The 26,549-nt window shown below is 42.1% G+C and overlaps 1 protein-coding gene across 1 annotated transcript in view; it reads right to left on the reverse strand.

The window, feature by feature from the left end:
* The window catches only part of LOC121558572 (regulating synaptic membrane exocytosis protein 2-like), a 145,874-nt gene that overhangs the window by 14,552 nt on the left and 104,773 nt on the right, over positions 1-26,549 (reverse strand). The window contains exon 13 of the mRNA XM_045217410.1: positions 25,365-25,506. Coding sequence (XP_045073345.1) covers positions 25,365-25,506 — 142 coding nt within the window. The remainder of the gene's footprint in view (positions 1-25,364; positions 25,507-26,549) is intronic.

The raw sequence follows: 26,549 nt of genomic DNA on the forward strand, positions 1-26,549 counted from the left end.
AAGTCTCAACACCTCCCACTTGGCCGACTGATCGAAGATCCAAGGAGGGCACAGTCTCTTGAGTCTCTCAGTGAGAATTTCAAACTAAAGTCCAGTCTTTGTAGGCATTTACAAACAAATATGTATTACCTAAGGAGGTAGGCTCCACCAACTTTCCTCCTACTGAGTGTAGGTTTGCCCTTGAAGCACTCAGTTGCCTCCCAGGGTTACCCGCTAGCTAAGCAAAGAACACAGAGTCACAGTCTTTGGGTACCCATGACGAGGACTTATCTTACCTCCTCTTGGTCTTCAGCAGGAATCAAGATCACCAACCTCCGCACATCCCTGCGAATTACGATTGTCGTGTGCATGGTAGAGTCCTTTCTCCGGGCCCTGGGAACCATGGGAGCAGGAAGACCCATGCAGGTTGTTATGTCCGCATCCCGGACAACCCCCTTCTCGTCTGGATATGTTGTAGCAACCCGGCCGAGCCGGAACTGCCCCCTTAGAGCGTTCTGGTCTGCAATCCAGACTATGTCTCCAACCTTGATACTTCTCTCTGCTCGGTGCCACTTGTGTCGTATGAACACGTTTGGTCCTGCCAGTTCACTCCATTTCTTCCAGAACCTGTCGACTCAAGCCTGGACAGCCCTCAGTCTGCGCCAAGAGTGGGTTTCCATGTCGATTCCGTGTATGTCTCCTCCCTGTCCAGTGCGCCCCAGGATAAGTGAGTTGGGGGTCAAGTACTACACTGAGTCCTCTTGTTCTTGTGCCCTGGCGTCGATGGGTCGCTCATTAGTCAAGTTGGCTGCAGAGTAGAGAAGTGTCTGGAACTCCCCCCAGATGTAGCAGCCAGTTGTTCCGCCAAGACTGTTAAGACCTCTTTTAAGGAGCTTGACAGCTGCCTCTGCTGCTCCATTCCTGTGTGGCGAGTCTGCAGGATGAAAGTCCCATTGCCACTCTGTGCTATATCTGGCAGCCTTGTCTTCAACGGATGCCTTCTGCAAACAGGCCAGGTGCTTCTGTAGCTCTCTCAGAGCAGGCCTGGCGCCCACAAAGTTTGTGCCTCTGTCTGACCATAGCTTTTTGGGATGCCCCCTCAGAGCAGTGAACCGGGAGTAGGCCTGAAGAAAGCTCTCAGAAGACTGGTCGTCGACGAGATCAGCATGGACGGCTCTGGAAGTCATGCAGCAATACATGACTCCCCAGACCTTTTTCTTGGTTATTTTCTTAACAGCATCCCTCACTTCAAAGGGTCCAAAGAGGTCTAGTGTAGTATACTCGAATGGGTTCGCTCTACTGGTACGTTCCTGAGGAAGAGCGCTCATCACTTGCTGGCACAGCCGGGCTCTTTGCTTCTTGCAAGTGATGCACCTGTTGACCACCTTCTTCACTGTCCTCCGACCTTGCACAACCCAGGCCTTTCTTTTAGTGTGCAGCAGTGTGGCAACCACCCCTTCGTGATTCGCTTCGTGAGCTTCCCTCGCAAGCAAGGCCCCCAGCCACGACCGGAACGGGATTAAAGGTACAGCGGTTCCGTCTTCATTCCAAGACTGGACTCTACCATCACAAAGTAAGAGTCCATTGTTGTCATCTTTAATCACAACAAGGCGGTTTAAGGTCGTATCCTGAAAGTTCACGCCGTCTTGGGCCGCAAGGGCTAGGTCTTGGAAAGCCGCCGTTCTCTCTCCCACAGACAGCCTGGGGCCCCCCACCTCCCACTTTGCTGAGCTCGAGGCTTGGTAGCTTGTCCTCAGCCAGGATTCTGCAGCTCTTCGAACCCAGGCAATTGTTCCACACAATTTAGACAAGCTACTGAATCGTTCGGGCCCAACAAGGCGCACTAGAGCTACACCCCAGGGCTTCCTCTTTGGCCTCTCTACTGCTGGAGTTGGGCCTTGGTCTTTCATCTGCGGTTGCGGTGCGGAGTCTTGCAAGTTTGCCCCAACATCAGTATTGCTGGGGCCTGAGAATTTCTCTGCCTGAGACCTGGTGACTACAGCTGAGAACGCTCTTCTCTGCAGCCTTTTAACGTAATCAGCCACACTGGTCACTATCTCACTGGCCGTTTTCACAGGCCACTCAGCCTCAGGTCAACTCAGGAACTCTGGGCCTTGTTGCCACTCTGACCCTTCATCGAGTTCCTCAGGAGTTGCTCCCCTTGTGATGATGTCTGCTATGTTCAGGTTGCCCTCAATCCACCTCCAGTCTTCCACTGGTCCAGCCTTCTGGATCTCTCCAATGCGGTTAGCGAAGAAAGTTTGGTAGCCATAGCTATCCTTGTGAATTGCTCCCAGGATTGTTTGGCTATTCATGAAGTGGACCCAGCGTGCGACCTTGATGCGGCAGTGCTTTACAAGGTATTTTCTCAGGCGGATCGAAAAGACAGCACCACATACCTCTGCCTTAATCACGTCTCCTTTCTGGTTGAGAGGGGTAAGCTTTGCTTTTGACTCAACCAGCCTCACTACGACCCCATTCTGCGTCTCCCAACGGAGATAGAGCACCACGCCGTAGGAAGCCTCACTCCCATCTGAAAACGTGACTCCCATTGGATGGCCTATGGTTCCAGTTGGTGTGAGGCTTCTTTCGAACCTGATCTGGGCAAGTCTCACATATTCTTCGAGGAGTCTTATGGAAGCCTCCCGTAGTTTTGGTGAGAGTGGGTCATCCCAAGTGTCCTTAACTGGACTGCTTATACTCGCTTCTTGGTAAGCTTCTCTCACAAGCATCACCCCTTTCTGCTTTGCGGGTGTGGCAAGACCAATGGGGTCGTAGAATCCAGCGATCTGGCTTAGCAGCATCCGACGGGTCAATGGGTTTGGAGTTTTACCTCTGACTTCCTCTTCGCGCAAATCGACTCCTGTCCTCATCTTTCCTCTCTTCTTTGAGAAATTTACGGAGGTCATCACACAAAGTTTGTCAGTCTCTGGTTCATAGCCGACTCCAAGTGCTTTGCTTTCTTCGTCCCGCATCTGGTTGGGTAACACCAGCGTTTTGGGCACACTCACAGTTGTCTTACTGATACTGGCATCAGTTGTGGTTGCGGACCTCCCACTTTGGCCTGATAACACCCATGGCTTAAGGGAGAAGCCTCCAGCCTTTAAGATCTTTTCCACTCCTTTGGTGATTTTCTCCAGTATCCGCAAGTCATTGTGGGACGTCAAGATGTCATCCACATAACTATCTTCTACCACAACTCTGCGCTCCTCAACCATGGCTGCAAACTGGGGCAGGTTGGCTGTTTCTCTCATTGCCACCTGGGCGATACAACCAGCAGGTTTATCGCTAATGTTGACCCTGACGACAGCAAAGACTTCGATCACCTCCTCAGGACTGTCTCTCCAGAGGAATCGATGGAGGTGTACTTCTTTGTCTTCTAGCCAGACAGAGTTGTAAATTTTTTTCACATCGCCCAGGGCGGCGTACAACCCAGTCCTGAATCTCAGAAGCACGCCCCTTATCTAATTTAGGACGTCAGGACCCTTGTACAGTAGGTCATTTAAATTTATTCCCATGAATTCTTGGCTACTGTTCCAGACAATTCTTACAGGGGTAATGGTTGAGTGAGGATTAGGAGCAACTAAATGACTGATATACTACTTAGGTCCCTTCCAGCTATCGATTTCCTCTTGGGTGACTTTAACGGCAGCCCCTCTTGAGACCATATCGTGGATTTGCTCTCTGTACGCAGCCTTCCATTCCGGCTCCCTCTCCAGTCGTTTCTCAGTGTTTAAAAAGGTTGCTTCCACTGCACGTCGATTGTCAGGCAGCGTTGCGGGGTCTCCTTTCCACGGGTAAGCTGCGTCCCAGTGGGGGGATTCGCTGTGCTTGTCAGCTTGAACGTAGGTGAGACATTCCTTTATTTTCTCCAAGTCTCTTTCCTCTCCTAGGGTCATTTCCTTGCCTCCAGGGGGGCACCTACCGCATCTGCAGCCACCACACTGAGGCTCACAGGCGGCGCCAATACTGTCCCACTTGAACCATTCAAAAACATATTTGTTGGTAGTTGCAGTGTTTCGGAGGATTGCGTCTTCTTCTTCCACCGAAACTCCACTGGGTCCTTCCGTCTTCACGGGAATCTCTTTGTACGCCCTTGAAGCTGTTCTCATTGACCTAGCGAAATGTGTTTCAGACCTGTGCACTGCTAGGTCTATCACTTCAAAGAGGTCAGGATGCGTTCCTCCAACAGTCTTCCCAAGGGGGCCATCCCAGAGGACGAGGTCTCCAACTACTCTGACTGGCTGTGGGACCAGGCGACCCTCCCTGTGGCTAATCAACAGGTCGATCTTTTCGGGCCGGACCAAGTCCTTGAGTGGAACATTTGGAAAGAACTTCTGCAGTTGCTGTGGCGTGACAGCCTGGTTCACCTTCGCAACATCTTCCAAGCCGTAACATAGGAGTTTGTGCTCTGCTATTGTACCTTTGGGAGTTTTTACTCTCAGCCTCAGGGTATACTTCTTGGTAGTAATAGTTTTCTCCATCCCTCCAACACCTTGGACAATCAACTTAATGTTCTCACCATTTAGCTTGAGACGCTCTGCTGCTTTATTAGAGATATAATCAGTATCTGAAGCGAGATCAATCAACGTACCGACTAGCTGGCCAGAGTTTGTCATCACATCCAACAGCATCATTATGACAGGGCACTCCTTTGGCTCACAACCAGTGCTAGCACACACTTTTGTCGTGATCTTATTTGAAAAGGCTTCTTTGAACTCTGCTCGCAGCTCTGGAGAAAGTTTGGCAAGGAGCTCCTCCGGTTTGTTGGTTAGTCCAAGCCCCCTTTTCCCCAATTTTGCCTCGCTCTGCTCTCCACTCTTTTCCTCTTTCTTCTTGATCTGTGGCTTTGGACAGAGCAAGTAATTGTGGTCTGAAGAGCCCTCTTTCTGACAGTCATCCTTTGAGCATAGATACTTTTGTGTGCAGCCACCATCGTCACCATGAAGGCGCAAGCACTTAAAGCATGCTCCTGCTCTCCTAAGCTGAGCCTTCTTGCCTGTCAGATTGAGCTTCTTGAAGACCTTGCAGGCGAACAGCCTACCTCCGTGCTCGTTGTCTCCACATGTGATGCATGAGCTTGGTTGAGAGCCCTTTAGGGTGTTTCCTGATGTGGCTCTGGTGAATGCCCTCCTTTTGTTTTTCTTTTCGCTTGACCTCTCAGTATTGTCCGCCGGGCTAGGCTGTAGCTGGTCTAGCTCCTCGAGAATGTCCTCCTGCTTTTTCAAGTATTGCAGTAGACAGTCGAAGTGGTTGCGTGGTGAAAACCCGCTTCCAGGGTCATTTTTGTGTGTTAACCACTTTTCTTTCAGGGAGTCAGGAAGCTTACTTTCAATCGACTGCACAACCACTCGGTTCTTTACAGCATCTTCCTCCCCTAAGACTTGTAGGTCACGAAGAGCTCTCTCCACTGCTTGAATCAGTTCGATTGTCTTCCTCGGATGGTTTCCTTTGATGGGGAAAAGTCCTTGCACTTCTTGTGCAATCAGCAGCACTATTTTCGGCTTATTTCCGTACTTGTTGTCCAGGAGCCTGAACACGTCGTTGGCGGATCCACAGCTGGACAATACGAGGTCCCTCTTGACTTTTTCATCTAGGCTTCCCAAGAGATGGAATTTCCTCACATTTTCCAATCCATGAGGGTTTCCCAGACGTTGCAAGTCCTCCCATTCAGCTTTCCAGCGGTAGTAATCCCTCATATTACCAGCAAACATGGGCAAGCGTGCACGTTCTAGGCTGATCTGGGGCCTGTAGTTGTAAGCCCCAACTGGCTCCTCCTGCTCCACAATTTTCACTCTTCCCAGTTTCTCTTCGTCGTCAGATTGAGAACCGCCTTTCCATGCCCACTCATCCCACAGTTTTTCACGCCTTTTCTTCAACTTCCGGATCTGGTCCTTTGACTCTGTTGCCTTGGACCGAGGGATCAAATCTTTCCACTCATCCAATCCTCGTTCGAAGTTGTAGACCTCCCGTTCCAGGTACCTATGAATCAATTCACATTCCCTCCTGGTCATATGGTGGTGATCGGTTGCCTCGGCCTGGTCCATGGCTGATCCAGCCTCTTCAGTGAGGGTGGTAATTTCCGCCTCAGCGAACCTTGTCCAGAAGCTGATCAGGATGATTTGTTCAGTTTCATCAAACTTACAGTCACATTCTGCTGTTTTCCGTCAATGTTTTCCGCCTTCTTTTTGACTTCATCGTCGTCCACTTCTCTCAGGGCCGTGGCATACTCAAACCCTGCATCTCTGACTCTGGAGTGATCCACTTTAAAGTTCCTCCACTCACTTCTCATTTCACTTTCCCCCAGTGCACTAGCTCTGGAGGCGAGGTAATTGGCTCTTCTAGTGAACGCAGTCTGGGCTGCTGACCGCTTCTGTTTTAGCCTCTCCAGCTCCTCCTCTGATGCTGCCATCTTGCCAACTTTTCTAGCGTTTAACTCAAGTTCAAGTGTTTTCCGCCAACTGGGTTTTAAGTAGTCCTTTAACTGTAGACTCTATCCTCTTCTTGGCTTTCACTCATTAATGATTTGCCTAGTAAGTCAGCACATGAGCAGACAGCTTTGTGGGTGGACTGTTAGCTTATCAGAAGTTAGTCTCATGACGAATGTTCTAGTCCTTGCATTATCCATGTAAAAGGAGAACCATGATTTATGACTGTTCGGATTTTTCGTTATTTACCCCTCCGAAAAGGCTTACCAGGAAGCACACAATGTCATGACTCGTGTTTTGTCCTTAATTTTATTTTAAATCAAATGACCACAGGTCATAAACCTGAATTACAACAAACAAATAATGACAATATATTATTCAAATATATAATATAATAATGTAAATAATGAAAATCAAATAAGCCTACAACACCATAAAAAATGTGGCAAATCTGTCGTAAAACAGCATTGACTACATCACCCAGAATGCCTAGCGCCAGAGGAGCATGCGCACAGCGACTCCGCCGTTGCCACGGACGCTGCCACAGGACACAGAACCCATGCCACCACATGCCTCGTCCATAGGACCCACACACGCACAAACGCAACACAACGCGGCGCTCCACCATGGATCACCGAACCAAACCACCGCTATCACCACCGCCACCAGAAACCAGCACAGTGCTCTGAAAAATCAGCACAACGCAAATGGCTGATAATGATAGCCTAATGCTATACAGCATCTGGGTCGCTGAGCTACCGCACCCAGCGAGCTACAAGTTACTCTCGGCCAACTAACACCGACACAGTGAGGTAAACGTTCAGTGCTCAAACATATAAGTGACTTAAACATTAATGCTAGACTGTGAGTAGTTCACAGTTACATACCAACGGGCTGTGTGATCCTGATGATTGTCTGCGGTGAAATGATTACCAGGTGCCATCATTTAAGTCTCTAGTGAAGCTGCGCATGCGCACATAACGTAACATATCAGAGCATCTAAGAAACTTAAAGAAATCACTCGTTCCCCATTTAAATGAAAACATCAGACCCATTTGCTTCTCTTTTATCTATTTTTTTTTTTTTTTTTTTCCTGAGTGAGCTAGAAGTCTCAACAGCTATAGAGATACAAAACACACTGGTTATTGACACCAGGGAATATGAGGCTATGTGGAGACAAAACACCCTAGTTATTGATCTACATAGACTATACACTGTAAAGTCACAATGTCAATGCTAGTATATCATCCTTAACTCCAATGTTACTGCTAGTACATAATCCGTAATGCCAATTGTACTGCTAGTATGTCATCCTATATTCCAATGTTACTGCTAGTACATCATCCTTAATACCAATGTTACTGCTAGTATATCATTATTAATAAAACATTATTAATGTTACTGCTGGTACATCATCCTTTTTACACATTTTACTGCTGGTACATCATCCTTAAACAACAATTGTAATGATAGTACATCATCCTTAACACCAAATGTACTGCTAGTACATCATGCGTAATACCAATGTTACTGCTAGTACATCATGCGTAATACCAATGTCACTGCTAGTATATCATCTTTAATACCAATGTAACTGCCAGTATATCCTACTTAATACAACAATGTTTCTGCAAGTATATACTCCTTAATACCAATTGTTACTGCTAGTATATAATCCTTAATACAGCAATGTTACTGCTAGTACATCATCCTTAATACAATATTGTTACTGGTGGTACATCATCCTTAATACAAATGTTACTGCTAGTAAATCATCCTTAATACCAATGTTACTGCTAGTACATCATCCTTAATACCAATGTTACTGCTAGTATATCATCGTTAATACCAATGTTACTGCTAGTACATCATCCTTAATACCAATGTTTCTGCTAGTAAATCATCCTTAATACCAATGTTACTGCTAGTACATCATCCTTAATACCAATGTTCCTGCTAGTACATCATCCTGAATACCAATGTTACTGCTAGTATATCATCCTTAATATGAATGTTACTGCTAGTACATCATCCTTAATACCAATGTTACTGCTAGTAAATTATCCTTAAAACAAATGTTGATTTTAGTACATCATTCTTAATAACAATGTTAATGCTAGTACATCATCCTTAATACAACAACGTTATTGCTAGTTCATCATCCTTAATACCAATGTTACTGCTAGTACATCATCCTTAATACCAATGTTACTGCTACTATATATCATCCTTAATAAAACAATGTTACTTCTAGTACATCATCCTTAATACCAATGTTACTGCTAGTACATAATCCTTAATACCAAAGTTACTGCTACTATATATCATCCTTAATAAAACAATGTTACTTCTAGTACATCATCCTTAATACCAATGTTCCTGCTAGTAAATCATCCTTAATACCAATGTTACTGCTAGTACATCATCCTTAATACCAATGTTACTTCTAGTATATCATCCTTAATACGAATGTTACTGCTAGTACATCATCCTTAATACCAATGTTACCTCTATTACATCATCCTTTTACCAATGTTACTGCTAGTAAATCATCCTTAATATAACAATTTTACCGCTAGTACATCATCCTTAATACCAATGTAACTGCCAGTATATCATCCTTAATACAGCAATGTTTCTGCAAGTATATCATCCTTAATACAGCAATGTTACTGCTAGTATATCATCCTTAATATAGCAATGTTACTGCTAGTACATCATCCTTAATACAGCAATGTTACTGCTAGTACATCATCCTTAATACAGCAATGTTACTGCTAGTACTTCATCCTTAATACAATATTGTTACTGGTGGTACATCATCCTTAATACCAATGTTACTGCTAGTACGTCATCCTTAATACAATGTTATTACTGGTGGTACATCATCCTTAATACCAATGTTACTGCAAGTACAACATCCTTAATACCAATGTTACTGCTAGTATATCATCCTTAATACGAATGTTACTGCTAGTGCATCATCCTTAATACCAATGTTACTGCTAGTACATAATCCTTAATATCAATGTTACTGCTAGCACATCATCCTTAATACCAATTTTACTGCTAGTACATCATCCTTAATATATTTGTTACTGCTGGCACATCATCCTTAATACCAATTTTACTGCTAGTACATCATCCTTAATATCAATGTTTCTGCTAGTACATCATCCTTAATACCAATGTTACTGCTAGCACATCATCCTTAATACCAATGTTACTGCTGGTACATCATCCTTAATACCAATGTTACTGCTAGTACATCATCCTTATTATCAATGTTTCTGCTAGTACATCATCCTTAATACCAATGTTACTGCTATTATATCATCCTTAATAAAACAATGTTACTGCTAGTACATCATTCTTAATAACAATGTTACTGCTAGTACATCATCCTTAATACAACAACGTTATTGCTAGTAAATCATCCTTAATACAATATAATTACTGCTAGTACATCATCCTTAATACCAATGTTACTGCTAGTACATCATCCTTAATACCAATGTTACTGCTAGTAAATCATCCTTAATACGAATGTTACTGCTAGTACATCATCCTTAATACCAATGTTACTGCTAGTATATCATCCTTAATAAAAAAATGTTACTGCTAGTACATCATCCTTAATACCAATGTTACTGCTAGTACATCATCCTTAATACCAATGTTACTGCTAGTAAATCATCCTTAATACCAATGTTAGAACTGCTAGTACATCATCCTTAATACCAATGTTACTGCTAGTACATCATCCTTAATACCAATGTTACTGCTAGTACATCATCCTTAATACCAATGTTACTGCTAGTACATCATCCTTAATACCAATGTTACTGCTAGTATATCATCCTTAATACCAATGTTACTGCTAGTACATCATCCTTAATACCAATGTTACTGCTAGTAAATCATCCTTAATACCAATGTTACTGCTAATACATCATCCTTAATAAATAAATAAAAAAAAAAAATCCTTAATACCAATGTTACTGCTAGTATATCATCCTTAATACCAATGTTACTGCTAGTATATCATCCTTAATACCAATGTTACTGCTAGTATATCATCCTTAATACCAATGTTACTGCTAGTACATCATCCTTAATACCAATGTTACTGCTAGTATATCATCCTTAATACCAATGTTACTGCTAGTACATCATCCTTAATACCAATGTTACTGCTAGTAAATCATCCTTAATACCAATGTTACTGCTAATACATCATCCTTAATAAATAAAAATAAAAAATAAAAAATCCTTAATACCAATGTTACTGCTAGTATATCATCCTTAATACCAATGTTACTGCTAGTATATCATCCTTAATACCAATGTTACTGCTAGTATATCATCCTTAATACCAATGTTACTGCTAGTATATCATCCTTAATACCAATTTTACTGCTAGTACATCATCCTTAATATCAATGTTTCTGCTAGTACATCATCCTTAATACCAATGTTACTGCTAGCACATCATCCTTAATACCAATGTTACTGCTGGTACATCATCCTTAATACCAATGTTACTGCTAGTACATCATCCTTATTATCAATGTTTCTGCTAGTACATCATCCTTAATACCAATGTTACTGCTATTATATCATCCTTAATAAAACAATGTTACTGCTAGTACATCATTCTTAATAACAATGTTACTGCTAGTACATCATCCTTAATACAACAACGTTATTGCTAGTAAATCATCCTTAATACAATATAATTACTGCTAGTACATCATCCTTAATACCAATGTTACTGCTAGTACATCATCCTTAATACCAATGTTACTGCTAGTAAATCATCCTTAATACGAATGTTACTGCTAGTACATCATCCTTAATACCAATGTTACTGCTAGTATATCATCCTTAATAAAAAAATGTTACTGCTAGTACATCATCCTTAATACCAATGTTACTGCTAGTACATCATCCTTAATACCAATGTTACTGCTAGTAAATCATCCTTAATACCAATGTTACTGCTAGTACATCATCCTTAATACCAATGTTCCTGCTAGTACATCATCCTTAATACCAATGTTACTGCTAGTATATCATCCTTAATACCAATGTTACTGCTAGTACATCATCCTTAATACCAATGTTACTGCTAGTACATCATCCTTAATACCAATGTTACTGCTAGTATATCATCCTTAATACCAATGTTACTGCTAGTACATCATCCTTAATACCAATGTTACTGCTAGTAAATCATCCTTAATACCAATGTTACTGCTAATACATCATCCTTAATAAATAAAAAAAATAAAAAAAAATCCTTAATACCAATGTTACTGCTAGTATATCATCCTTAATACCAATGTTACTGCTAGTATATCATCCTTAATACCAATGTTACTGCTAGTATATCATCCTTAATACCAATGTTACTGCTAGTACATCATCCTTAATACCAATGTTACTGCTAGTATATCATCCTTAATACCAATGTTACTGCTAGTACATCATCCTTAATACCAATGTTACTGCTAGTAAATCATCCTTAATACCAATGTTACTGCTAATACATCATCCTTAATAAAAAAAAAAAAAAATCCTTAATACCAATGTTACTGCTAGTATATCATCCTTAATACCAATGTTACTGCTAGTATATCATCCTTAATACCAATGTTACTGCTAGTATATCATCCTTAATACCAATGTTACTGCTAGTAAATCATCCTTAATACCAATATTACTGCTAGTACATCATACAAAAAAAAAAAAAAAAATCCTTAATACCAATGTTACTGCTAGTATATCATCCTTAATACCAATGTTACTGCTAGTATATCATCCTTAATACCAATGTTACTGCTAGTAAATCATCCTTAATACCAATGTTACTGCTAATACATCATCCTTAATAAAAAAAAAATAAAAAAAAATCCTTAATACCAATGTTACTGCTAGTATATCATCCTTAATACCAATGTTACTGCTAGTATATCATCGTTAATACCAATGTTACTGCTAGTAAATCATCCTTAATACCAATATTACTGCTAGTACATCATCCTTAATACCAATGTTACTGCTAGTACATCATCCTTATTATCAATGTTTCTGCTAGTACATCATCCTTAATACCAATGTTACTGCTATTATATCATCCTTAATAAAACAATGTTACTGCTAGTACATCATTCTTAATAACAATGTTACTGCTAGTACATCATCCTTAATACAACAACGTTATTGCTAGTAAATCATCCTTAATACAATATAATTACTGCTAGTACATCATCCTTAATACCAATGTTACTGCTAGTACATCATCCTTAATACCAATGTTACTGCTAGTAAATCATCCTTAATACGAATGTTACTGCTAGTACATCATCCTTAATACCAATGTTACTGCTAGTATATCATCCTTAATAAAAAAATGTTACTGCTAGTACATCATCCTTAATACCAATGTTACTGCTAGTACATCATCCTTAATACCAATGTTACTGCTAGTAAATCATCCTTAATACCAATGTTACTGCTAGTACATCATCCTTAATACCAATGTTCCTGCTAGTACATCATCCTTAATACCAATGTTACTGCTAGTATATCATCCTTAATACCAATGTTACTGCTAGTACATCATCCTTAATACCAATGTTACTGCTAGTACATCATCCTTAATACCAATGTTACTGCTAGTATATCATCCTTAATACCAATGTTACTGCTAGTACATCATCCTTAATACCAATGTTACTGCTAGTAAATCATCCTTAATACCAATGTTACTGCTAATACATCATCCTTAATAAATAAAAAAAAAAAAAAAAATCCTTAATACCAATGTTACTGCTAGTATATCATCCTTAATACCAATGTTACTGCTAGTATATCATCCTTAATACCAATGTTACTGCTAGTATATCATCCTTAATACCAATGTTACTGCTAGTACATCATCCTTAATACCAATGTTACTGCTAGTATATCATCCTTAATACCAATGTTACTGCTAGTACATCATCCTTAATACCAATGTTACTGCTAGTAAATCATCCTTAATACCAATGTTACTGCTAATACATCATCCTTAATAAAAAAAAAAAAAAAAATCCTTAATACCAATGTTACTGCTAGTATATCATCCTTAATACCAATGTTACTGCTAGTATATCATCCTTAATACCAATGTTACTGCTAGTATATCATCCTTAATACCAATGTTACTGCTAGTATATCATCCTTAATACCAATGTTACTGCTAGTATATCATCCTTAATACCAATGTTACTGCTAGTATATCATCCTTAATACCAATGTTACTGCTAGTAAATCATCCTTAATACCAATGTTACTGCTAATACATCATCCTTAATAAAAAAAAATTAAAAAAAATCCTTAATACCAATGTTACTGCTAGTATATCATCCTTAATACCAATGTTACTGCTAGTATATCATCGTTAATACCAATGTTACTGCTAGTAAATCATCCTTAATACCAATATTACTGCTAGTACATCATCCTTAATACCAATGTTACTGCTAGTACATCATCCTTAATACCAATATTACTGCTAGTACATCATCCTTAATACCAATGTTACTGCTAGTACATCATCCTTAATACCAATGTTACTGCTAGTACATCATCTTAGTAGAGGGTGCACACTACCTTTGAATGGCCAGCCGATACCAACTCTACCAACTCTACCAACTCTACCAACTCTACCAACTGTACCAACTCTACCAACTGTACCAACTCTACCAACTGTACCAACTCTACCAGCCTATTCCAACTCTACCAACTCTACCAACTGTACCAACTCTACCAGCCTATTCCAACTCTACCAACTGTACCAACTCTACCAGCCTATTCCAACTCTACCAACTGTACCAACTCTACCAACTCTACCAACTCTACCAACTCTACCAACTCTACCAACTCTACCAGCCTATTCCAACTCTACCAACTCTACCAGCCTATTCCAACTCTACCAACTCTACCAACTGTACCAACTCTACCAACTGTACCAACTCTACCAACTGTACCAACTCTACCAACTCTACCAACTCTACCAACTCTACCAACTCTACCAACTCTACCAACTCTACCAGCCTATTCCAACTCTACCAACTCTACCAACTCTACCAACTCTACCAGTCTATTCCAACTCTACCAACTCTACCAACTCTACCAGCCTATTCTAACTCTACCAACTCTACCAACTCTACCAACTCTACCAACTCTACCAACTCTACCAACTCTACCAGCCTATTCCAACTCTACCAACTCTACCAACTCTACCAACTCTACCAGCCTATTCCAACTCTACCAACTCTACCAACTCTACCAACTCTACCAGTCTATTCCAACTCTACCAACTCTACCAACTCTACCAGCCTATTCCAACTCTACCAACTCTACCAACTCTACCAACTCATGTTATATCTCCTTTACAGTACTTCAAATAAATGATTTTGTTGAACTTATTTATACACAACTAAATACATACAGTATATATATCCAACTGGGCACTGTAAAAAGAGCGCTCAAATACAAGCACAACTGGCTAACAATTAGTTTTACACACAGATACAAACTGGGCAGAGAGATTCTATGTAAAACTATACGATAACATTTTCCTTTATGTTTATGGTGAAGACGGGGCTGGAGAAATGTCAATTCTTATCACCTGATGATCCTGTGTTTGCGTGTGAATTCTGCAAGTAGCATCAGCCAAGATTTGAGGGGTAACATCTGTCCTTTTCTTCTACTAATTCAAAGTAAAGTGAATACTATTGTCTCTGACATAATAATAATAATAATAATATGCCATTTAGCAGACGCTTTTATCCAAAGCGACTTACAGTCATGTGTGCATACATTTTTACGCATGGGTGGTCCCGGGGATCGAACCCACTACCCTGGCGTTACAAGCGCCATGCTCTACCAATTGAGCTACAGAGGACCACTAAAATCTATCTACCAGCTACCATGCCCGCTACCCTTCACAACTTTCGTGAAGAAACCAGAAGAGTCCAAACTGCTGGGAACATAGCCAAGGGAAATAATATTGTTATTTATTGTAGATTTTTGTATATAATATTTATTTATGTTTTACACTCCAAAAAAAATGTATACATATGAACAACAACTTACAGACGCACAGAAAAAAATGACTACATCTCACATATTGCTGTTCACTGGACCTTATGATCACTCAGCTGCACAGCTGATGCCTGCTGGACTGCTCCTTTACACGGTACCTTGTCCTGTTTATTCTGTTTAGCCTCAGCCCAAACTTTATCGCCATTACCAGTTGTTGTCTTAGCTCTCTCTAATAACACCTGTGATTGCTTTATGCCTCTCTCCCATGTCAATATGCCTTGCCTATTGCTGTTCCAGCTAGTTCTTATTATACAATTTCACTGTAGAACCCCAAGTCCCTCTCAAACTGCCTCAAATAGTTCCTTTGTTCCACCCCCCATACACGCCGAGACCGGCTCAATTGGTGCCTCCAGTGATGCTATCTCTTTCATTGTTACCCAACGCTTAGGTTTACCTCCACTGTACTCATATCCTTCCATATCCTTTTCTGTACATAATGCCCTGAATCTTTTCTACAACGCCTGCCCCCTTTATTCTATGTACCCAACGCACTAGAAGACCAGTTCTTAAAGCCTTTAGTCGTATCCTTATTCTAGTCCTCCTCTGTTCCTCTGGTGATGTAGAGGTCAACCCAGGCCCTGCAGCCCCCAGTATCACTCCTACTCCCCAGGAGCTATCATTTGTTGACTTCTGTAACCGTAAAAGCCTTGGTTTTCTGCACGTAAATATCAGAAGCCTCCTTCCTAAGTTTGAGTTATTCACTGCGTTAGCACACTCCGCCAACCCTGATGTTCTAGCAGTGTCTGAATCCTGGCTTAGGAAGGCCACCAAAAATTCTGAAATTTCCATCCCCAACTATAACATTTTCCGTCTAGATAGAACTGCCAAAGGGGGTGGAGTTGCAATCTACTGTAGAGATAGCCTGCAGAGCTCTATCATACTATCCAGGTCTGTGCCCAAACAGTTTGAGCTTCTACTTCTAAAAATCCACCTTTCCAGAAATAAATCTCTCACTGTTGCCGTTTGCTACAGACCCCCTTCAGCCCCCAGCTGTGCCCTGGACACCATATGTGAATTGATTGCCCCCCATTTATCCTCAGAGTTCGTACTGCTTGGTGACCTACATTGGGATATGCTTAACACCCCGGCCATCCTACAATCTAAACTAGATGCCCTCAATCTCACACAAATTATCAACGAACCTACCAGGTACAACCCTAAATCCGTAAACATGGGTACCCTCATAGATATCATCCTGACTAACTTACCCTCTAAATACACCTCCGCTGTCTTCAACCAGGATCTCAGCGATCACTGCCTTATTGCCTGCGTCCGTAACGGGTCCGCGGTCAAACGACCACCCCTCATCACTGTCAAACGCTCCCTAAAACACTTCAGCGAGCAGGTCTTCCTAATTGACCTGGCCCAGGTATCCTGGATGGATATAGATCTCATTCCGTCAGTAGAGGATGCCTGGTTGTTCTTTAGAAGTAATTTCCTCTCAATCTTAAATAAACATGCCCCATTCAAAAAATACAGAACTAAGAACAGATATAGCCCCTGGTTCTCCTCAGACTTGACTGCCCTTGACCAGCATAAAAACATCCTGTGGCGTACTGCATTAGCATCAAATAGCCCCCGCGATATGCAACTTTTCAGGGAAGTTAGGAACCAATATACACAAGCAGCTAGGAAAGCAAAGGCTAACTTTTTCAAACAGAAATTTGCATCCTGTAGCACTAACTCCAAAAAGTTTTGGGACACTGTAAAGTCCATGGAGAATAAGAGCACTTCCTCCCAGCTGCCCACTGCACTGAGGCTAGGAAACACTATCACCACCGATAAATCTACAATAATCGAGAATTTCAACAAGCATTTTGCTACGGCTGGCCATGCTTTCACCTGGCTACCACTACCCCGGCCACCAGCTCTGCACCCTCCGCTGCAACTTGCCCATGCCCCCCCGCTTCTCCTTCACACAAATCCAGACAGCTGATGTTCTGAAAGAGCTGCAAAATCTGGACCCCTACAAATCATCTGGGCTAGACAATCAGGACCCTTTCTTTCTAAAACTAGCCGCCGAAATTGTCGCAACCCCTATTACTAGCCTGTTCAACCTCTCTTTCATAACGTCTGAGATCCCCAGAGATTGGAAAGCTGCCGTGGTCATCCCCCTCTTCAAAGGGGGTGACACTCTAGATCCAAACTGCTACAGACCTATATCCATCCTGCCCTGCCTTTCGAACGTTTTTGAAAGCCAAGTTAACAAACAGATCACCGACCATTTTGAATCCCACCGTACCTTCTCCGCTATGCAATCCGTTTTCCGAGCTGGTCATGGGTGCACTTCAGCCACGCTCAAGGTCCTAAACGATATTATAACCGCGATCGATAATAGACAGTACTGTGCAGCCGTCTTCATCGACCTGGCCAAGGCTTTCGACTCTGTCAACCACCGCATTCTTATTGGCAGACTAAATAGCCTTGGTTTCTCAAATGACTGCCTCGCCTGGTTCACCAACTACTTCTCAGATAGAGTTCAATGTGTCAAATCGGAGGGCCTGTTGTCTGGACCTATGGCAGTCTCTATGGGGGTGCCACAGGGTTCAATTCTTGGGCCGACTCTTTTCTCCGTGTATATCAATGATGTCGCTCTTGCTGCTGGTGACTCTCAGATCCACCTCTACGCAGACGACACCATTTTGTATACATCTGGCCCTTCATTGGACACTGTGTTAACAAACCTCCAAACGAGCTTCAATGCCATACAACACTCCTTCAGTAGCCTCCAACTGCTCTTAAACACTAGTAAAACTAAATGCATGCTCTTCAATCGAACGCTGCTGGCACCCGCCCACCCGACTAGAATCACTACTCTCGACGGGTCTGACCTAGAGTATGTGGACAACTACAAATACCTTGGTGTCTGGTTAGACTGTAAACTCTCCTTCCAGACTCACATTAAGAATCTCCAATCCAAAGTTAAATCTAGAATCGGTTTTCTATTTCGCAACAAAGCCTCCTTCACTCATGCTGCCAAACATGCCCTTGTAAAATTGACTATCCTACCGATCCTTGACTTCGGCGATGTCATTTACAAAATAGCCTCCAACACTCTACTCAGCAAATTGGATATAGTCTATCACAGTGCCATCCGTTTTGTCTCCAAAGCCCCATATACTACCCACCACTGTGACCTGTACGCTCTTGTTGGCTGGTCCTCACTACATATTCGTCGCCAAACTCACTGGCTCCAGGCCATCTATAAATCACTGCTAGGCAAATCCCCGCCTTATCTTAGCTCATTGGTCACCATAGCAACACCCACCCGTAGTATGCACTCCAGCAGGTATATCTCACTGGTCATCCCCAAAGCCAACACCTCCTTTGGCCGCCATTCCTTCCAGTACTCTGCTCCCAATGACTGGAACAAATTGCAAAAATCTCTGAAGCTGGAGACACTTATCTCCCTCACTAACTTTAAGCATCAGTTGTCAGAGCACCTTACCGATCACTGCACCTGTACACAGCCCATCTGAAATTAGCCCGCCCAACTACAGTGGGGAGAACAAGTATTTGATGCACTGCCGATTTTGCAGGTTTTCCTACTTACAAAGCATGTAGAGGTCTGTAATTTTTATCATAGGTACACTTCGACTGTGAGAGACGGAATCTATAACAAAAAAACAAAAAATCACATTGTATGATTTTTAAGTAATTAATTTGCATTTTATTGCATGACATAAGTATTTGATACATCAGAAAAGCAGAACTTAATATTTGGTACAGAAACCTTTGTTTGCAATTACTGAGATCATACGTTTCCTGTAGGTCTTGACCAGGTTTGTACACACTGCAGCAGGGATTTTGGCCCACTCCTCCATACAGACCTTCTCCAGATCCTTCAGGTTTCGGGGCTGTCGCTGGGCAATACGGACTTTCAGCTCCCTCCAAAGATTTTCTATTGGGTTCAGGTCTGGAGACTGGCTAGGCCACTCCAGGACCTTGAGATGCTTCTTACGGAGCCACTCCTTAGTTGCCCTGGCTGTGTGTTTCAGGTCGTTGTCATGCTGGAAGACCCAGCCACGACCCATCTTCAATGCTCTTACTGAGGGAAGGAGGTTGTTGGCCAATATCTCGCGATACATGGCCCCATCCATCCTCCCCCTCAATACGGTGCAGTCATCCTGTCCCCTTTGCAGAAAAGCATCCCCAAAGAATGCTGTTTCCACCTCCATGCTTCACGGTTGGGATGGTGTTCTTGGGGTTGTACTCATCCTTCTTCTTCCTCCAAACACGGCGAGTGGAGTTTAGACCAAAAAGCTCTATTTTTGTCTCATCAGACCACATGACCTTCTCCCATTCCTCCTCTGGATCATCCAGATGGTCATTGGCAAACTTCAGACAGGCCTGGACATGCGCTGGCTTGAGCAGGGGGACCTTGCGTGCGCTGCAGGATTTTAATCCATGACGGCGTAGTGTGTTACTAATGGTTTTCTTTGAGACTGTGGTCCCAGTTCTCTTCAGGTCATTGACCAGGTCCTGCCGTGTAGTTTTGGGCTGATCCCTTACCTTCCTCATGATCATTGATGCCCCACGAGGTGAGATCTTGCATGGAGCCCCAGACCGAGGGTGATTGACCGTCATCTTGAACTTCTTCCATTTTCTAATAATTGCGCCAACAGTTGTTGCCTTCTCACCAAGCTGCTTGCCTATTGTCCTGTAGCCCATCCCAGCCTTGTGCAGGTCTACAATTTTATCCCTGATGTCCTTACACAGCTCTCTGGTCTTGGCCATTGTGGAGAGGTTGGAGTCTGTTTGATTGAGTGTGTGGACAGGTGTCTTTTATACAGGTAACGAGTTCAAACAGGTGCAGTTAATACAGGTAATGAGTGGAGAACAGGAGGGCTTCTTAAAGAAAAACTAACAGGTCTGTGAGGGCCGGAATTCTTACTGGTTGGTAGGTGATCAAATACTTATGTCATGCAATAAAATGCAAATTAATTACTTAAAAATCATACAATGTGATTTTCTGGATTTTTGTTTTAGATTCCGTCTCTCACAGTTGAAGTGTACCTATGATAAAAATTACAGACCTCTACATGCTTTGTAAGTAGGAAAACCTGCAAAATTGGCAGTGTATCAAATACTTGTTCTCCCCACTGTACCTCATCCCTATATTGTTATTTATTTTGCTCATTTGTACCCCAGTATCTCTATTTGCACATCATCTCTTGCACATCTATCATTCCAGTGTTAATACTAATTGTAATTATTTTGCACAATAGCCTATTTATTGCCTTACCTCCATAACTTGCTACATTTGCACACACTGTATATATATTTTCTGTTGTATTTTTGACTTTATGTTTTGTTTTACCCCATATGTAACTCTGTGTTGTTGTTTTTATCGCACTGCTTTGCTTTATCTTGGCCAGGTCGCAGTTGTAAATGAGAACTTGTTCTCAACTGGCTTACCTGGTTAAATAAAGGTTAAATAAAAAATAAATATAAAAATATGCCCAGACCCTCATGCTCTCACCTCCATCCCTGACCAGACCCTCATGCTCTCACCTCCATCCCTGACCAGACCCTCATGCTCTCACCTCCATCCCTGCCCAGACCCTCATGCTCTCACCTCCATCCCTGACCAGACCTTCATGCTCTCACCTCCATCCCTGACCAGACCCTCATGCTCTCACCTCCATCCCTGCCCAGACCTTCATGCTCTCACCTCCATCCCTGACCAGACCCTCATGCTCTCACCTCCATCCCTGACCAGACCCTCATGCTCTCACCTCCATCCCTGATCAGACCCTCTCACCTCCATCCCTGCCCAGACCCTCATGCTCTCACCTCCATCCCTGACCAGACCTACATGCTCTCACCTCCATCCCTAGAGCCTGCATTATTGTTTGCCACTTGGCCTTAAATTGTACCAGTTGTTTTTCTCGGTCGTCCATGCTATTTCAATATTTCAATAATAAATCATTAGATTTTTCCATTGTGTTAATTATGGCGGATTGATTGATTTCCATGTTTTTAGTATACGTTTTATCAAGATGAGTGATCAGAAGAGAATAGTCCAGCCCATTGGGTGTCTCACTACACCCCCATATGAAATATACAGACAGATGGATTAAAAGTCAGTTTACATTGTAATACTTCTGACAGCCAACTTTCTAGCTCCATCCATAACTTTTGGACTTTGTAGCATTCCCAGAAAGCATAGATTATTGAGTCATTGTTCGTTTTACACTTAAGACATGACTCTGCCGTTGTGCTGTAGAATTTATGAATTTTGTTATATAATAAATTCTATACATTAGTTTATACTGGATTAAGCGTACATTTTAGTTATCTGTAATTTAGTTAGTTATGCTCCATCATTCCCTCCATTTTGTGCCAACGTCAGTTCTCTTTAAGTCTCGGTTCCAATAGTTAATATATTTTTCTAAGTGATTGTCAGTTGGATCGGCTCTCTGCTCTCTGCTCTCTGCAAGGTTTTGTATATCTTCCCTATCATATGAACATCCTTTTCTGACTCAAATAAGATTCCTTCAAGGTTGCTCTGATTTTAGTGATTTGTAACTTTTAAGTTGTATGTATTTGAAACTATCTACATTCTATCATGTAAATAAATCTATTTTTCCAATTTATCAGTGAATTCTGAAAAGCTATCCAAGGATTGTTCCATAAGGTTGTGTTTTTAGGGAGTGATATTGGTTGTTGTAGAATAAGTTTATAGTGTTTTTAACTATGAAGTTGTTAATGTTCTTAGCTTTATCCTTTGAAAATAGACAGGTAAAAAGATTCTGGGGATGAGCATGCGCATCTTCACTATGTACCCATTGTTCCTCTTTAGTGCGTTTAACAATATGTCGCACGTAAAAGCCTTGAATAGCGAGTTGATGCAATTCCAAGTCTGGAAGGTTAAAACCCCCCTCAGACTCAGGAAGATATAAAACTTTCCTCTTTATTCTATGAATTTTATTTGCCCAAATAAAGTCTGTTATGACCGAGTAAACTTTTTTAAAAGAATGTCTTCGGTGGGGTAATTGGTATTACCGAAAATAAAAACAAAAACTTTGGGAGCCATGCCATTCTAAAGCGGTTTATTCTACCTGTAGATTTATGAGAAGATGATTACATTTAATTAATTAATTTGCTTTCATATTATATATTTCTCACTACTGTAAGTCGCTCTGGATAAGAGCTTCTGCTAAATGACTAAAATGTAAATGTAATATTGTTTGAGTAATTGAATAAAGTTGTGTATTTATAGTTTATTGGAAGTATATAATACGTGTTATGGTCCACTTAACGGATTGCTGTAGATCATGACTTACTCTTTTTCTTATTGTAAATGTTTTACCTGAGATTTGTATAGTTTTCTGATTTTTTTTTTTAACAAAGGGGGGCATTGAGTTTTCAGTATTGGTCAGGTATATCAGGAGATCATCTGCAAATAGGTTTAGTTTATATTCATGTTTACCAGTACTGAGACCTGTTACGTTTGGGTCCTGTCTAGTTCTTTCTGCAAGCATTTAATTGCCAGTGCAAACAGGAGGGGGGAGAGAGGACGTCCCTCTCTTGTGCCCCTTTCTAAAGCAATTTCATCAGATAATGTGTTATTAGCGTATATTTTATAATGTGTTATTAGCGTATATTTTATAATGTGTTATTAGCGTATATTTTATTAGCGTATATTTTATTAGCGTATATTTTTGCTTTAGGACATTTATAAAATATTATTAAATGTATTATTTCAGCTGGAAAGTTGAAAGCTTCCACAGTCCATTCAAGAAGGTTGAAAGCCTTTTCGGCATCAACAGCCATTATTGATAAATCTATATCTTGTTTTTTTTGTGTATTGTATTAAACAGAAAAATAATATGCCATTTAGCAGACGCTTTTATCCAAAGCGACTTACAGTCATGCGTGCATACATTTTTACGTATGGGTGGTCCCGGGGATCGAACCCACTACCTTGGCATTACAAGCGCCGTGCTCTACCAGCGGAGCTACAGAGCTACAGAAACATGTTGTTGTATTTGTTTGTAAGTGTCTATTTTTAATAAACCCTGTTTGATAGATATGTAGTCTGGTCTGGTAAGACTTTTTCCATTCTATTGCTTATAAGCTTTGTAATTATTTCATTGTCACAATTTATTAAACTTATGGGTCTATAATCAGCAGGGGACTCTCCTGAAATAATATTGTAAAAGTAACTAAGTAACTGATTACTTAAATTGAAAAACTACCACACTCATTACCACCAAAAAGTAATCTGAGTACTCTAATGTGTGAATTTGTAATGCATTACCCCCAACACTGCTGCTAGAAAATCATCCTATGTGTTCATATACCGCTCAGGTAATACATTCATAATAACAACACATTCAAATAGCACATTATTTTAGCAATGTTTGGTCAGGGTAATCCATTGAGTTTGTACTTCATTCACAAACTACAATGTTCTAAACTATGGGGACTAAACACCTCCCTCTGCAACTGGATCCTGGACTTCCTGACGGGCCACCCCCAGGTGGTAAGGGTAGGTAACAACACATCTGCCACACTGATCCTCAACACGGGGGACCCTCAGGGGTGCGTGCTCAGTCCCCTCCTGTACTCCCTGTTCACCTATGACTGCATGGCCAGGCACGACTCCAACACCATCATAAAGTTTGCTGACGACACAACAGTGGTAGGCCTGATCACCGACAACGATGGGACAGCCTATAGGGAGGAGGTCAGAGACCTGGCCGTGTGGTGCCAGGATAACAATCTCTCCCTCAACGTGACCAAGACAAAGGAGATGATTGTGGACAACAGGAAAAAAAAGAGGACTGAGTACGCCCCCATTCTCATCGACGGGGCTGTAGTGGAACAGGTTGAGAGCTTCAAGTTCCTTGGTGTCCACATCACCAACGAACTATCATGGTCCAAACACACCAAGACAGTCGTGAAGAGGGCACGACAAAGCCTATTCCCCCTCAGGAGACTGAAAATATTTGGCATGGGTCCTCAGATCCTCAAAAAATTATACAGCTGCACCATCGAGAGCATCCTGACTGGTTGCATCACCGCCTGGTATGGCAACTGCTCAGCCTCCGACCGCAAGGCACTACAGAGGGTAGTACGTACGGCCCAGTCATCACTGGGGCCAAGCTTCCTGCCATCCAGGACCTTTATACCAGGCGGTGTCAGAGGAAGGCCCTCAAAATCGTCAAAGACTCCAGCCAGCCTAGTCATAGACTGTTCTCTCTGCTACGGCAAGCGGTACCGGAGTGCCAAGTCTAGGGCCAAAAGACTTCTCAACAGCTTCTACCCCCAAGCCATAAGACTCCTGAACAGCTAATCATGGCTACCCGGACTATTTGCACTGCCCCCTCACCCCCACCCCCCACCCCATCTTTTTACGCTGCTGCTACTCCGTTAATTATTATGCATAGTCACTTTAACTCCACCCACATGTACATATTACTTCAACTACCTCAACTAGCCGGTGCCCCCGCACATTGACTCTGCACCGGTACCCCCCTGTATATAAATAGCCTCCCTACTGTTATTTTATTTTACTTCTGCTCTTTTTTTCTCAACACTTTTTTGTTGTTGTTATATTTTACTTTTTTATTTAAAAAAAAAGCACTGTTGGTTAAGTAAGCATTTCACTGTAATGTCTGCACCTGTTGTATTTGACGCATGTGGCCAATAAGATTTGATTTGATTTGATTTGTGGGAGATTTCCAGTGCACTATAAAGGATCCAGATGATCTGTATTGACAGTGTATCCTAGAGGGGGAAGGAATGGGAGATGGAGGAAAAGGAGGATAGGATAAAGAGAGGGATGCTTACTTTCCCGGCTTGGCCTCGGCATCAGGGTCGGAAGACTCTCGGTTGATCTGCCGTGTCAATCTGCTCTTGAACTCGATGGCCAATCCCGTCTCAACGCTCCTCTGGACTGGCAGACGAATGATCTTCTTCTTCCCCTCCTCCTCTGAGATAAAGAGACAGACGGGGTCATGTTAGCCTTGAGATGTAACATCTAACTGTAATGTAACACAGAGAGAGAGAGAGAGAGAGAGAGAGACGGGGACGTGTTAGCCTTGAGATGTAACATCTATCTGTAATGTAACACAGAGAGAGAGAGAGAGAGAGAGAGAGAGAGAGAGAGAGAGAGAGAGAGAGAGAGAGAGAGAGAGAGAGAGAGAGAGAGAGAGAGAGAGAGAGAGAGAGAGAGAGAGAGAGAGAGAGAGAGAGAGAGAGAGAGAGAGAGAGACAGACGGGGACGTGTCAGCCTTGAGATGTAACATCTAACTGTAATGTAACACAGAGAGAGAGATAGAGAGAGAGAGACGGGGACGTGTCAGCCTTGAGATGTAACATCTAACTGTAATGTAACACAGAGAGAGAGACAGATGGGGACGTGTCAGCCTTGAGATGTAACATCTAACTGTAATGTAACACAGAGAGAGAGACAGATGGGGACGTGTCAGCCTTGAGATGTAACATCTAACTGTAATGTAACACAGAGAGAGAGACAGACAAGACGTGTCAGCCTTGAGATGTAACATCTAACTGTAATGTAACACAGAGAGAGAGACAGATGGGGACGTGTTAGCCTTGAGATGTAACATCTAACTGTAATGTAACACAGAGAGAGAGACAGATGGGGACGTGTTAGCCTTGAGATGTAACATCTAACTGTAATGTAACATATTGATGAGAGGTTCCACAACCTGCCAAGAGAAGGCAGCAACCCTCTCCATGTAGCAGCAACCCTCTCCCTGTAACATCAACCCTCTCCCTGTAATATCAACTCTCTCCCTGTCTCTCCCTGTAGCATCAACCCTCTCCCTGTCTCTCCCTGTAACATCAACCCTCTCCCTGTCTCTCCCTGTAGCATCAACCCTCTCCCTGTCTCTCCCTGTAGCATCAACCCTCTCCCTGTCTCTCCCTGTAGCACCAACCCTCTCCCTGTAACATCAACCCTCTCCCTGTCTCTCCCTGTAGCATCAACCCTCTCCCTGTCTCTCCCTG

This window comes from Coregonus clupeaformis, unplaced genomic scaffold (assembly GCF_020615455.1).
Source record: "Coregonus clupeaformis isolate EN_2021a unplaced genomic scaffold, ASM2061545v1 scaf1052, whole genome shotgun sequence".
NCBI classification, from domain to species: Eukaryota; Metazoa; Chordata; class Actinopteri; order Salmoniformes; family Salmonidae; genus Coregonus; species Coregonus clupeaformis.